This window comes from Malaclemys terrapin, chromosome 1 (genome assembly GCF_027887155.1).
Source record: "Malaclemys terrapin pileata isolate rMalTer1 chromosome 1, rMalTer1.hap1, whole genome shotgun sequence".
Lineage (NCBI taxonomy): Eukaryota > Metazoa > Chordata > Testudines > Emydidae > Malaclemys > Malaclemys terrapin.
The window spans coordinates 342,281,775-342,295,104 of record NC_071505.1 but is presented as its reverse complement, the minus strand read 5'-3'; the positions used below and the strand labels follow the sequence as shown (position 1 = coordinate 342,295,104).

Genomic DNA, 13,330 nt, shown 5'->3' with positions numbered 1-13,330 from the left:
GCAGGGACTGGTTCCCATGTTACCTTGGCAAACTTGGCAGCAGGAGTCTGGCACAGTTAGAGGAGAGGAGCACAGCAGATCAGGGCAGGTCACCAAGCCGCAGTAAATCTGGCCTTCCTAGGAAGCACAAAAAACAACCTGATGCATCATCGGCATTAACAATGTCCTGACAAGTACAGTGATACTTAGGCCTGGTCCCCACTAAGTCCCTACTTCGGACTAAGGTACGCAAATTCAGCTACGTTAATAACGTAGCTGAATTCGAAGTACCTTAGTCTGAACTTACCGCGGTCCAGACGCGGCAGGAAGGCTCCCCCCGTCGACGCCGCGTACTCCTCTCGGCGAGCTGGAGTACCGGCGCCGACTGCGAGCACTTCCGGGATCGATCCGGGATCGATTTATCGCGTCTTAACCAGACGCGATAAATCGATCCCAGAACATCGATTGCGTGCCGCCGGACCCTCCGGTAAGTGAAGACAAGGCCTTAGTGTTTAATAGCCAGGGGCCAAATTGTGCCATTGATTTTTAAGCAGATTTCTCTATTTGATTTCAGTGGGAAGTTCTTAAAAATGGGTGGATTGATAGGGCTCTCAATTTGCTATAGCAATAACGGCAGCTGTTGTATAATTAGCAATTACTCCATTCCAGCTTCAATCTATGTAGCCTAGTGGACTGGGACTCAGAAGACCAGCATTCTATTCCCAGCTCTGCCTCTGGACTGCTGGGTGACCTTGGGCAAATTGCTTCCCGCTCTGTGCCTCAATTTCCCCATCTGTAAAATGGGGCTAATGAACCTAACCTTTGTAAAGCATTTTCAGATGTAGTGGTTAAAAGTGTTATAGAAGAGCTAGGTATCGCTGTCATAATGAAGCACCCTTCCCCAGCTTTGTTTCTAAGTGTACAGTCCTTGGGCCAGATCCTCAGCTGGTCATAGAATCATAGAATCATAGAATGTCAGGGTTGGAAGGGACCTCAAGAGGTCATCTAGTCCAACCCCCTGCTCAAAGCAGGACCAACACCAACTAAATCATCCCAGCCAGGGCTTTGTCAAGCCTGACCTTAAAAACCTCTAAGGAAGGAGATTCCACCACCTCCCTAGGTAACCCATTCCAGTGCTTCACCACCCTCCTAGTGAAAAAGTTTTTCTTAATATCCAACCTAAACCTCCCCAACTGCAACTTGAGACCATTACTCCTTGTTCTGTCATCAGGTACCACTGAGAACAGTCTAGATCCATCCTCTTTGGAACCGCCCTTTCAGGTAGTTGAAAGCAGCTATCAAATCCCCCCTCATTCTTCTCTTCTGCAGACTAAACAATCCCAGTTCCCTCAGCCTCTCCTCATAAGTCATGTGCTCCAGACCCCTAATCATTTTTGTTGCCCTCCGCTGGACTCTTTCTGATTTTCCCACATCCTTCTTGTAGTGTGGGGCCCAAAACTGGACACAGTACTCCAGATGAGGCCTCACCAATGTTGAATAGAGGGGAACAATCACATCCCTCGATCTGCTGGCAATGCCCCTACTTCTACAGCCCAAAATGCCGTTAGCCTTCTTGGCAACAAGGGCACACTGTTGCCTCATATCCAGTGTAAACTGATAGCACACTATTGACTTCAATGGAGCTTAACTGATCGACACCACCTAAGGATCAGGCTCTGCAGTCTTTGTCCACTAGGGAAAGAAATCATGACCAGTCCCCAGCCACCAGACAGGACCAGAATCAAGCAGTGTTGCATTGTATTGTATAGCACATGCTCAAATGAGTGTGCGTGGTAGGGCCCTGCCCACACTGAGATGGGAAACTCTTTGGGGCAGGGACAGGGTTGATCTTCTACAGTGTGAGAACAGTGCCTAGTACACCCCTAGCGCTGCCATCACATCAACAACAATTGCCACCATGCGACTGTATAAATAGATTTCACTAGCAGGGTCCTAGCATATTTCTGATGAGTGTGGTTAGATCTTGGGCTTGAGAACTGTGCTACGAAAACTGCATGATGGAGAGCAGGGGTTAAAAGCAGCCAAGCTAGGCTGATTGGGGAAGCAGCCACAGGGGTGGTCGGCTCAATCAGGGCCCAGCTGGCCCTGATCAGAGGGCTGTGGGCCAGAAGTTGGAGGAGTCTCACTCTAGCCCTAGAGTGGGAAGGGCTAGCTGCCTGAGAGGAAGGTACCTGAAGTGAGGCAGTGCTGGGGAAGGGCAAAGGAAGCTGGGGCGCTCCAGCCTGGTAAACCCCCAGGCTGCAGGCCTTGGTGAAGGCCTACGGAAGTACTGGGGCTGCAGAGGTGTAGCTCGGGGTTAGGCAGAAGCAGCTGGTCCAACCTCCTTGCCAATGATGAGTGGCCATTACAGACTGCAGTCTGCCCCAGTGAGCGGGGGCTACATGATGACTAGCAGTAGCCACTGTGGCAAGGTGGGTTTAGAGGGTTGGGGGGGTTCCCCGGGAGGGGAAACCTAGAGTACGGGGGTACTGCTGGGAGCAGAACTCCGAGGTAAAGAGGCACTGGGATCCGGGAGGGATACGGGGCCAGCGGCAAGTGAGCCACTGGCCTGCAGAGGCCACTCAGTATGCTGGAAAAGAGCTAATTCCCAGACGACCAGCAGGAGGTGCCGTGCCGGTGAGTCTCGCTTTGCTACAGAAGGGAATCGATTATAGCCGGGTTTGAGGAGCATTATTCTCAGGGGGAAACGTCTCTGCCCAATTGACTAGGGAAACCAGGCTAGACGCCTGCTAGCAACAGCCATGTGTAACCAGCATCATAGCCAGCCACGTTCTCATTCCATATCCATTCACCCCCAGATTTGTGGGGAATCCAAATGGGAAATGGAGTTTGGAATCTGAGCCCAGATCTGGATCCAAATTTCACAGCTCTGCTCTATCTCTATATTGGGTCAATCCAAACCCCCAGAACCAAGCGCTTCCAACAATCTGTCATCTGGATCCAGAGATGGATTTTGTGGTTTAGACTCACCAATACTTATTATTGGTAGGAGGTGGCCTGGAAAAGATCAGTGCTCTATGGATAAATCTGAATAATGGGCTAACGTCAGCCTTGTTGTAAGCAAGCACAATTCCACTGCAGACAATGGAGTTTCATCCATTTGACCCACGGCTGAATTTGGCCCATTATGCAGAATGCAAGTTAGAAATCAGAGAGAGATGGTATGAGGCTTTTACACCATCCCAGCCCCTTAGATATCAGGCACCTCTCCCCCTTGCATTGGGTCAGGGATATTTTTCATTGTACCTATAGCATCCCAACTGAGGATAGTTAAACTAACTGTGAACGTCTCTAGATCCTTTGACAGCTTCTTCCACTGCCAGGTGAGAACAGACAAGGGTGTGGTGTGTAGGTGAATGGGGATAAGAAGAAAGCAAGTCTTGTGAATCAATGGATCTGAACTGAACCACTCTACACTACAAAACTCAGTTGACTTTGTTCCGTCGATATACAGTCCCCGCAGTAATTAAATTGGTTTTGCGTGTCCACACTAGCTCCTTCTGTCGGCGGTGCACGACCTCACCAGGAGTGCATGGCCCGGATGTCAGTGTGGGGTATTGACAGCCAGAGCCTCACCGCCTAGGGCTGACAGCTGGAGCCCCGCCGGGCTGATACCCGGGAGCTGGAGCCCAGCTCCGACTGTCAGCGCCAGGTGGCGGGGCTCTGCCTGTCAACTGCCAGGCACTGACAGCCAGAATAGTCAACACAGCGTCTACACTGACACTACGTCGACCTAACTACACCAACCTAACGCTATGCCTCTCTTGGAGGTGGGGTTAGTAAGTCAGTTTAGTGGGCGACTTACATCGGCGGGAGCAACATTGGAGTGTAGACGCTTACAGAGTTAGGTCTACATAAACTGCCTTACATCCATCTAACTCTGTAGTGTAGACCAGGGCTCAACAAAGACAAGGTGAATGAGGTAATATCTTTTATTGGACCAATTTCTGTTGGTGGGAAAGACAAGCTTTCAAGCCACAGGTTTCGTCTACACTACAGACCTAAATCGGGATAACTACCTCACTCGGGGATGTGAAAAAGCCAGTTAGGGTTAGATTGTGGTAATTACCCATAAATCCAGTGTCCCTGTTCAGTCCATGATTTTTAGGCCATGTCTACACTGGCACTTATGTCAGCAAAACTTCTGTAGCTCAGGGCTGTGAAAAAACACACCCCAGAGTGACACAATTTCGCCGGCATAAGCACTCGTGTGCACAGCGCTATGTCAGCGGGAGACGCTCTCTTACCGCCGCTCGTGGAAGTGGGCGAGTTCTCTCCCATCAGCATAATGTGGCTACATGAGCGATCTTACAGCAATGAAGATTTATTGGTACAGCTGTGCCACTGTAAGGTTGCTAGTGTAGACATGGCCTCAGTGTCTAGTGGGTACAGAATGTTGTAATTAGCCATAAATCCAGTGTCTCTGTTCAGTCCATGATTTTTTGTGTCTAGCAGAGTTATGAATGTAACAGAGACACTGGATTTATGGCTTATTACAACAATCGGTAACCACTAACCCCCTCTTTTTGTTTTAGGACCTCAGAGATGTTAACAGGCCACGCTATCTTAATGGTCCCTTAGAATACGTGGTAACTACTATGCTAAACAATCTGTTCCATCTTGTATTTAGCTGTGACACTCTGGGTACCTTTCCCAGACCTGAAAAAGAGCTGTGTGTGGCTCAAAAGCTTGTCTCTCTCCCCAGCAGAAGTTGGTCCAATAAAAGATATTACCTCCCCCACCTCATCTCTCTAATATCCTGGGACTCCACTCAGCAAAGACAGCCTTGAGCCAAACGCTGCTTTTGGGTCAGGGATGTAAATCCAGACTATCTCCACTGACTTCAGTGCTGCTGGAATTTGGCCCTTGCTTGTTTTTAGGTCACGGATGACTGTTTCCTTATTTACCCTTGAGAATGTCAGGTCGCTGCTTAAAGCTGCGTATGTATGGGCCAAGTGGAAGAGAGGCAAATGCCATAAATAAAAGAATTTATGCCAAAGGCCATGCACTTGGTGCAGTTTTCAAAGAGGTTAGTTAGACCAGCTGTTCCTGCAGCTGTTTCAGCAACTGGCAATATTAGACAAGACCAATCACAATCCTACTGGTGCCTGGCTTCATTGTGATCATTTTATTTTCCCCTTAGCGTCCAAGACATTATCCCACTGAATAAACAGAGAACCAGAGAAAAGCAATCCAATGCATCTAGCAAGTACGTACAAACCTGGGAGTTCTTGATCAGCAGTGTCACAAAAAGCAGATGAGACAGTAAAACCAAATGCTGCAGTGATATATAATTGTTGACAGAAGCATCCCTCTCCATTTGTATATATTTCACACATACAAATATATACACAACCTTTGGGTCTGGTTCTCCTCTCATCAGCAAGGGCATCAATCAGGAGTTATGCTGGTATAAAATTGGTGTAAATACGAGAAGAACCAGCCCCATCAGTTATATAATTTGTATGTCTCGTGTCTATCTGTCTATCTCTATGTGCCAGGTTTGGCCATCCTTATTCATGCTGAGTAAGTCAGTTTAAGTGTAAGGCACCTTAGTGAGGACCAAGGACCTGGCCCTGTTAGCGCAGGGGTAAATGACTACACATGGTGCAAGACAACAACAAATCAAGCCCTCATATTTTTTCAAATGAATTTTTGCGTGACTTCACTGCAGTTGATCGATGTGAAATTGACAGTCCGGAAGTCTGGGCCCTTCTATTTATCTATAGAGCAACAACACCCAGGCAGTACTAGCACTAGTTTACTATCCCCACTGTCCATGGCTTACTCAGTCCTTGGCTTCTCCACAGAGACTTCCAACAAGGGAGCTACTGTCCAATGTGATGAGGAGACCCATCCATTAGGAACTGGTCTGAGACCAAGAACTCATTCCACGTAGTCTTCCCAAGAACCTTCAAGTAGTAACGACTTCTGGATGCTCTCATGCTGAACTTGATCTGGAGTTGAAAGGCTCCACACCCTATTACAACCCCATAAGCCATCTGGCCCCCTTTAATATCTTTATATAATAAATGGAATGAAAGCAATCTCTGTACAGAAGTCTCCTTTTTATGGCTTTGGGACATGCAGAGAGAGGTTATTGATGCTTGGAATGTTACCATATGTCTTCCAAGTTTAGAGTGGTTGTTGCTCTGCCGTTTTATGTTCTACTCCTGGAGAAATGGGAAAGATGAGAAGAAGCCACTCAATCTATCCCCAGACACTCAGCTTACTGGCATCATCACACCTTAGACATCCATCTTTGGGCCTTACAATGGACAAACTGTGCGCTCGCCAGTCTAGTAAAGAGTTTGAAAAGCAAACGGGAGTTGGGATGCGGTTTTCAACAGGCCGTTAACACTATCTGTTGCAAAGACAGGGTAAAACCCTGTGGCAGAAGGCTACCAGAGTCAAGCCAAGTCCCTGTCTGAGTCTGCTCCTGGGCTTTCAGGCTTTCTGGGAAGAAAAATATTAATCAAATGCCCATTGGCAATGTTTGCAAACTGAAAGACAAGATGATCCACTACCAATGGTTTGCTCTTCAGCAGCTAAACAGAGATCACACAAAGTAGCTAAGACTATCTCTGATGACAGGAGTCTGTTCACAGCCAATGCCTCATAATGACAGAGGGTCATAACACCCACAACACTGGGGTCACCAGTTGAGGAGAATCACAGTAGTTCACTATAGAATCGGCCTTGAAAGCAAAAGATACAGCCTCTTGCAGGGTTTTCTGCCACAAATGGTCCCAAACTCACAGCTGTAAAGCAAGCCCTGGGTAGCAATGTAACTTACTAAGGTATGCAGTGCTGCTCTGGGCGTCAGTAACTTGCTTCTCACTGAAATCTGCACTTCAGCGTGGTAACGTAATGGCTTCAGTGGATTTCTAAGCACACAGGAGCCGTGTTGCGAAGGCGTTGGTGTACGGCCAAGCCTCCTCTTCCAAGTGCTTCCATCTACACAGTAATGCTTCTATCCCAGCAAGGTCTCTGTGGTAAACTCCAATGGGTGATTCCAAGCCATCCCCTCTGCTGGTCTTAACTTTGGATGTTTACAATCAGATGGACAAGGCGCTAGAAAACGGACAGTAAGGAGCAATCTTGCACTGGTAGCAGGGTAGATCTTTTGGATCTTTTAAGAAGCTATTATTTAGTCAGGGTATGGTCAGAAGTTTTTGGAGGGCCCTTCGTCTTCCCAGGTGAAAAGACCTGCCATCCTTACTCACGCTGAGTGGCACCTTACTTCACGAGTAATCCCATTGAAAACAATGGTGACTGCTTGTGGAAGGAAAATACTAAGCGTAAGCAGGGGGGCTAAAATCTGGTCCTAATACACTCTTCATATCTTCACACTCAATGGGCAGATTCTGCTCTTGGTTACTATTCTATTTCTATTCTGTTCTAGCCAGATTCATATCCCCCCCGATCTCTGTCGTGTCTGAGCGCCTTCCAGTCGGGCATTAAGTGATGTGACCAACATGTGTTATGTGTGACCCGTTCTCTCTCTCTCTCAACCTCTCCCCATTGGGAGAATTGTGTGTGCAGTGCAGTGTTTTGTTTGGGGGTGTTGTGGGGGCATTTTTTGCAATGTCCATGCTGCTCTGTGTTCGTATCAGAGAAGGCAAGTGGAAGAAGTTCATCTTGCACTGGGAGCAGAAGGTGGTGAGGTTTGCGATCAATCTTCGATCCTGGGGGAGTTCATCTCACAGTCCCGGACCACCGCCTGAGAAAGTTCTGAATAGATGAGCTTTAAATTCTTTCGAGCCAGGGTGAAGTTGTCAACCCTGGTCTTCATCCTGGAGCTTTAGGCTCTTTTAGATATCCTGGGTTGTGACGGGATGAACCAAACCCACACTGGTTCAGCAGGGGTTAACCACACTCTGTGTGCCAAGGAGACCATGCCCCCTCATCTCTGCTGGGCATGCTCCAGTTGGAATCTAGATATTAAAGGGAGCAACTCAGCTCAGTCGGGGCTGACCAGCAAAGGCGCTGCATGCTCCTGCGGAGGGACCCGCTGACACTCCAGTTCACAGAGGCCAGCCAGCAAGGGATGACCAATGACCCTTAGGCACCCAATGCTGCAGAGAGAGGAGAGGCCGTGGGACTCCGAAGACAACTAGCCATGGAGGAACGGGTAGGAAATAACCCTGGGGAACTTAACAGGGAAACAGACATAGAACCGGGGCTTGGCTTAGGATGTTTTAGTAGGATCCCCACAGAGCAGGTGGCGGGCAACCCCACCACCGCCAGGGCCCTGGGTTGGGACCCAGTGGAGTAGGGAGGGCCCAGATCCCCCTACCCTGGCTGCCACCACCCCAAGGCACAGCCCACCTCTCCAGCCACTCCTGGCCCAGGCCACGCTGCCCTGCTGGTCAAGGGTAGCCCTACTGAGTCTGGCCACTGGCCACACACCCCTGCAGAGGAGGGCATCCATATTGACTCTGGCCACTAGGCCATGCAGCTCTGCGAGGGAGGGCACACTATTAACCCCAACCATTAGACTGTACTGCTCAGAAGCCAAGGGCAGTCATCCAGACTCAGCTATGGGGTTATAATGACCCCACCACTCTCCCCAAAGGGTGGTGGGGTGTACCAACCCAGTGACATGGGCCCAGGCCATTGAGCGAGCACCTTGAAGACAAGGACTGAGACTTTGAATTTGACTCAATACTGTGTTGTAAACCCAAAGAGACTCAACTGAAATCAATGGGATTACTCTGTATTGACGCCAGTGTAAGAGATCAGAATCCAGTCCTAGGTGTCGGTCGGCCAGAAAACTCCTGTCTCTCATCAAGTCTGATCGTTCTCATGTAACGGGGAAGGATCTGAATCTCCTCTCACTTATGCAGGTTTTACTCCATTGTGACTCCATTGACTGCAATGGAAGATCTTCCAGTTTACACCAGCATAAGATCAGAATTCCTATCCAAAGGGACAGGCTCTGATACACTACCTGATGCCACTGAATAGTCCTACGGAAGCCAATGGGACTACTCATGGAGCGAGGTACTATTCAACATAGGGATGGCTACCAGAATCAGCTCATGGGGAATAACATTGCCAGGCCAGCCGTGCCCGGTGGGAGCACCCCTTACGGAGCTGAGCTGGAATAGCTGGTCAGATTATTGTGATACTGCTGTAGCGACATAAAGGTTAAAACACAACGATTGGCATTCCCTGACCACGTCCTCCCCCTTCAAACCCAGGCCCACCTGACAGATAAAGCATTGCGACTCCCTTTGATTCAAAAATAGCTTACGGAGCAGCTGCACTGTACACACTGATTTGGCTGCCGAGAAGGGAAGAGTTCGCTCGTGGTAAACATCTCCCCTGGTTGGTAGGTTGTCCCGTTGTACTGGCAAGACTTCACAGGCGCCCGGAGACCAGACGGCGTGTGCGGCTCTACAGGGGGAGAGGAGGAACAGCAACAGCCCGGCTGAGTCTCGTCACTTCCCAGGCCCGGCATGCAGGACCTGAAACCCTGACGCTAAACAGATCCACTCCCCTCCACTGACACTGCTCTGAATAATGGGAAGCTGGGACCATCTTCCAGGGGAGATGTAAACATGGAACACTTTTATCAGCCCTCCCTCAGCCCTGGATCCAGCCTGGCCTGGGCCATCTCCGCCTGGAAGGGAGCCCATAAAGACAGTTTGCTCTGCCTCTCTGTGAGATTATTGTTAATCTTAAAAGTAGAGTTAGATTGCCAAAGACACGCCCATAGTAAAAGGGAAGGACTGGTGGATAAGGAAGCCACATTCCTTCCCTTTCTCCCCTTGGCTTCAGAGGGGAGTGAGCAGCTGCTTCCCTGCCCCGGCAGCACGTTCTTCCCCACAATGCAGGGAAGGGGGCAGGGAATGAGGGGAGCCTTGATTCTGTCCCCTACCCCCACCAATGCACTAGACGTGGCCCATCTGCCCCGGGTAGCCTGCTCACAGGTGTAAGGGAGGATTCTTAACACCCCACATCCATCTCTATGTGAGCACGTTCTCTAAGCCACAATGCAGCGCTATAAGTTTGGAGCAGGGGAGTGACGAAAACCAACAGGGTTTTTGGCTCAGATTTCCACGTTTTCCCGTCCTTTCACACAACGGCCCGGACGGCGCGTCTGTTTCAAACAGTGAGGTGGCATAATAATAGTTTGTTCCTCTGCAGCGATGTTGGCCATGAAAGCTCGTTACACACAGTAATCCCAGTACCCCCGTGAGACGGTCCCCACATACACTGGGACAGAGAGGCTAAGGGTGTGTCTTCATTGCAGAGTTAATACGGGAGATCGGCACCTGGCTTTGCACATCCAGTTCAGCCTCGCCTGGGTGGGCGTGTGCCCACTGCCTCCCCGCAAAAAGTCCTGTGATCCAGGTGCTATTTCCAGCCCTGCCTCGCTGTGAGGCACTGAGTGGGTCTCAGGGCCACCCTGCGCTGCTGTGAAATGGGGACAACAATTTGTGCCCGCTTTCACCAAGTGTTTTGACATCGCTGGGGGCAAATGGGGCTCTGTGCGCCAGCCCCTCCGCTGGTGAAATTGGCACAGCTCCATTAATGTCCTGTGCTGACAGCAGTCAGTGATCTGGCTCTATTGAGCATTGTCTCTTCTGGGTTTATACAGATCCCGGCACACAGGAGCCCCATTCCCGCTTGGGCTTTTGGACCCTCTCCTAATATAAATATTTAGAGCTAAGAACAATGTTATAAGTGCAGAGCGTTGTTACAATTCCTGTTTTCCTCACGCCCTGACTGTCCAAAAGCAGAAGCATCTAGAGAAACCGAGCTCCCAGAGAAACAGAAATGTGGAACAAAGAAATCTGCTCCAGAAATCCACTTACCTGCACAGCGAGGGCAGCACTGCTGTGGGTCAGTGACAGGCTTTACGCAATGCAGGGCTGGACACTGGATTTGGTAACAGCTCACATTCACATTCTGTTTGCAGGGAGAGAGAACAGGGCTGCTCAGGGACAAAAATCCTTCCCCTGCAGGCCTTTATGAAGATGCTGCCTTATTTGGCCTTTTGGACTGAGCCAGAAGTGGAAGGAACTAGGCTGAGTTACCCCAGCTTAGGGTTTGGGCCATTGTATTTAAATTGTTGGGTAGCACCACAAGCTGCTAACCAGCGTATGATCCTTGACAAGTACAATGATTATGAGACTGTCTAACTAGTTACTAGAGGGGCCAGTTGGCCTGCAAACATTCTGCCCCATGCACTGATCCTGTCAGATCTCCCTGTTCATCCAAACGGTGCAAAGCCTCTGCACTGCTTGACTCTTCACTAAGTTGATCTGGTCCAATAGGCTCCGTGGTCTTGTACCTGGGGCACTGCTGTGGGACTCAGGAGACCTGAGATCTACTCCTCGCTCTGCCTGTGACCTTAGGCCAGGCACTTCTCATCTCTGTGGCACTGCTTCCCCTCCCACCCTTGGCCAGAAGCAGAGGATGGATCACCTGATGATTTTCTGTTCGCTCCCTCTGAAGCACCTGACATTGGCCGCTGTTGGATGGCAGGATACTGGGCTAGATGGACCTTTGATCTGACCCAGTATGGCCATTCTTATGTTCTTATGCCTATTTAGACTGTCAGGTTTATGGGACTCTCTCTTATGTGTTTGTGCAGGGCTTAGCACAATGGAGCCTCAGTCTTCTTTGGGGAATGTCATCCTTTGCTCCTGGCCCTGGCCCCAGGGACCCATGTGTTTGTCACTCTAGACAGGATCTTCCTGTGTCTAGGAGGACTGAACATGGGAGAAAATGCAGAAGCTCTAGCTTGTACAGTACACAGCTAATCTCCTCAGCAGGATGAGCTGCTGCAAGGTCATCACCCCCTGTACTCCAGTCCCTCCATTAGCTCCCAGGCCACTTCCATTGCTAGTCCAGGGCCCTGTCCCTGAACATCAAAGCCCTCAATGGGTCAGGACCCCACCGCATCTCCACCCATAATCCACCAACGTGGCTTCCCGCCTCTGGGACAATGCAGCTTACGAAGCTGTGAGAGCCAGTGATAAAGCTTCACCATCCAGGGGATTCAGTTGTGGAATGAGTTTCCAAAAAGGATTAGGCTAATCCAGCAGCTGGTCACCCTTAAGGCAACTGCAAGACCCTTCTCTTTGATAGAGTTTGCCACCATAACTGGACTGATTAAAGGCCGCCAAAGCAAGGTTAATGCCCAGCGGCCCACTATAAACAAGTCTGGTAACAGCACCATTGACACCTGTTCTCATACTGTAGATCAGCACGACCGACTAGACTGTGAAGCTATACCTCCAAACAGGTGCATCGGATGCAGTACGTCAGCCCCTGAGGTTCCAAGTAGGGATGCCAGCTCTCTCCTGGACCGTACTTCTTGCCATTAAAATCACAGAACATATCTGGACCTGAAAATCAAACAGATGGACATTATGCATGAGACAGGAGCGCTCTTGGAAACGCATTCTCCTTCCCCAGTTGACCAGCAGGGCTGAGCCAATACTTCCTAGGGTCCATGTTAAGATGCAAACCCAAGCTTTTCGACTCAGAGTGTGTAAGCTGGTGGTCCGGGCACTGACCCGTGGGACACCCACATTCAAGTCCCTGCTCTGCCTGCTTCAGAACAGGGTTTTCCATCCCAGATCGCTCTAAATCAGGCACAGCAGGATCTCCCACATCCCAGATCAGGGCCTTAACCACCCAGCCATGCAACATCAGTCTTTTTTTACCAGAAACTGTGGAAACTGATACATCTCTGGATGTATGCAGTGTTGTTGTAGCCGTGTCGGTCCCAGGATATTAGAGAGACAAGGTGAGTGAGGTAATATCTTTTACCTCACCAACAGAAGTTGGTCCCATAGAAGATATTACCTCACCCACCTTGTCACTCTAACATCTCTGTACAACGTTTAGGCTTCAATGAAACAACATCTTGTGGTGAAATTTCATTTCATTGGCAATGTTCCAACCGGCTGTTTTTCACCCTCATCTTGGATGCCCCGTGCTGTGTTCCCAGCAGCACCACCAGGATAAGGTGTCGGGTAGAGAGATCTGAGATGGCATTATGTATGGGCCATCAGTGTTACAGACTGGGACACGTGGCCAGAACAGAGTCAACTTCAGAGTGTCTCAGCTTGCAGGACATGCAAGGTTTAATCCAGACAGTGAGTGAGACGCAGTGTTGCCAACTCTCATGATTTTGTCATGAGACTCATGATGATTATTGTTTTCCTTAAAGCCCCAGCTCCTGGAGTCAAGTGAATATGTGATGATTTCAGCCTTCATTCTTAAAGAAAAAATAAATTTCTAGCTGTAGTGAGCCGGTGTGGCACCCCTCTGTCTCCGATAGGGCCGAGCTTCCTCCAACCCCAGC

General features: G+C 49.6%; 1 protein-coding gene across 1 annotated transcript in view; it reads right to left on the bottom strand.

Annotated features, from left to right (window-relative positions):
- The window catches only part of CHRDL2 (chordin like 2), a 64,335-nt gene that overhangs the window by 26,879 nt on the left and 24,126 nt on the right, over positions 1-13,330 (bottom strand). The window contains exons 2-5 of the mRNA XM_054018048.1: positions 12,253-12,365; positions 10,827-10,920; positions 9,260-9,402; positions 24-117 (exon numbers count right to left, since the gene is read on the bottom strand). Coding sequence (XP_053874023.1) covers positions 24-117; positions 9,260-9,402; positions 10,827-10,920; positions 12,253-12,365 — 444 coding nt within the window. The remainder of the gene's footprint in view (positions 1-23; positions 118-9,259; positions 9,403-10,826; positions 10,921-12,252; positions 12,366-13,330) is intronic.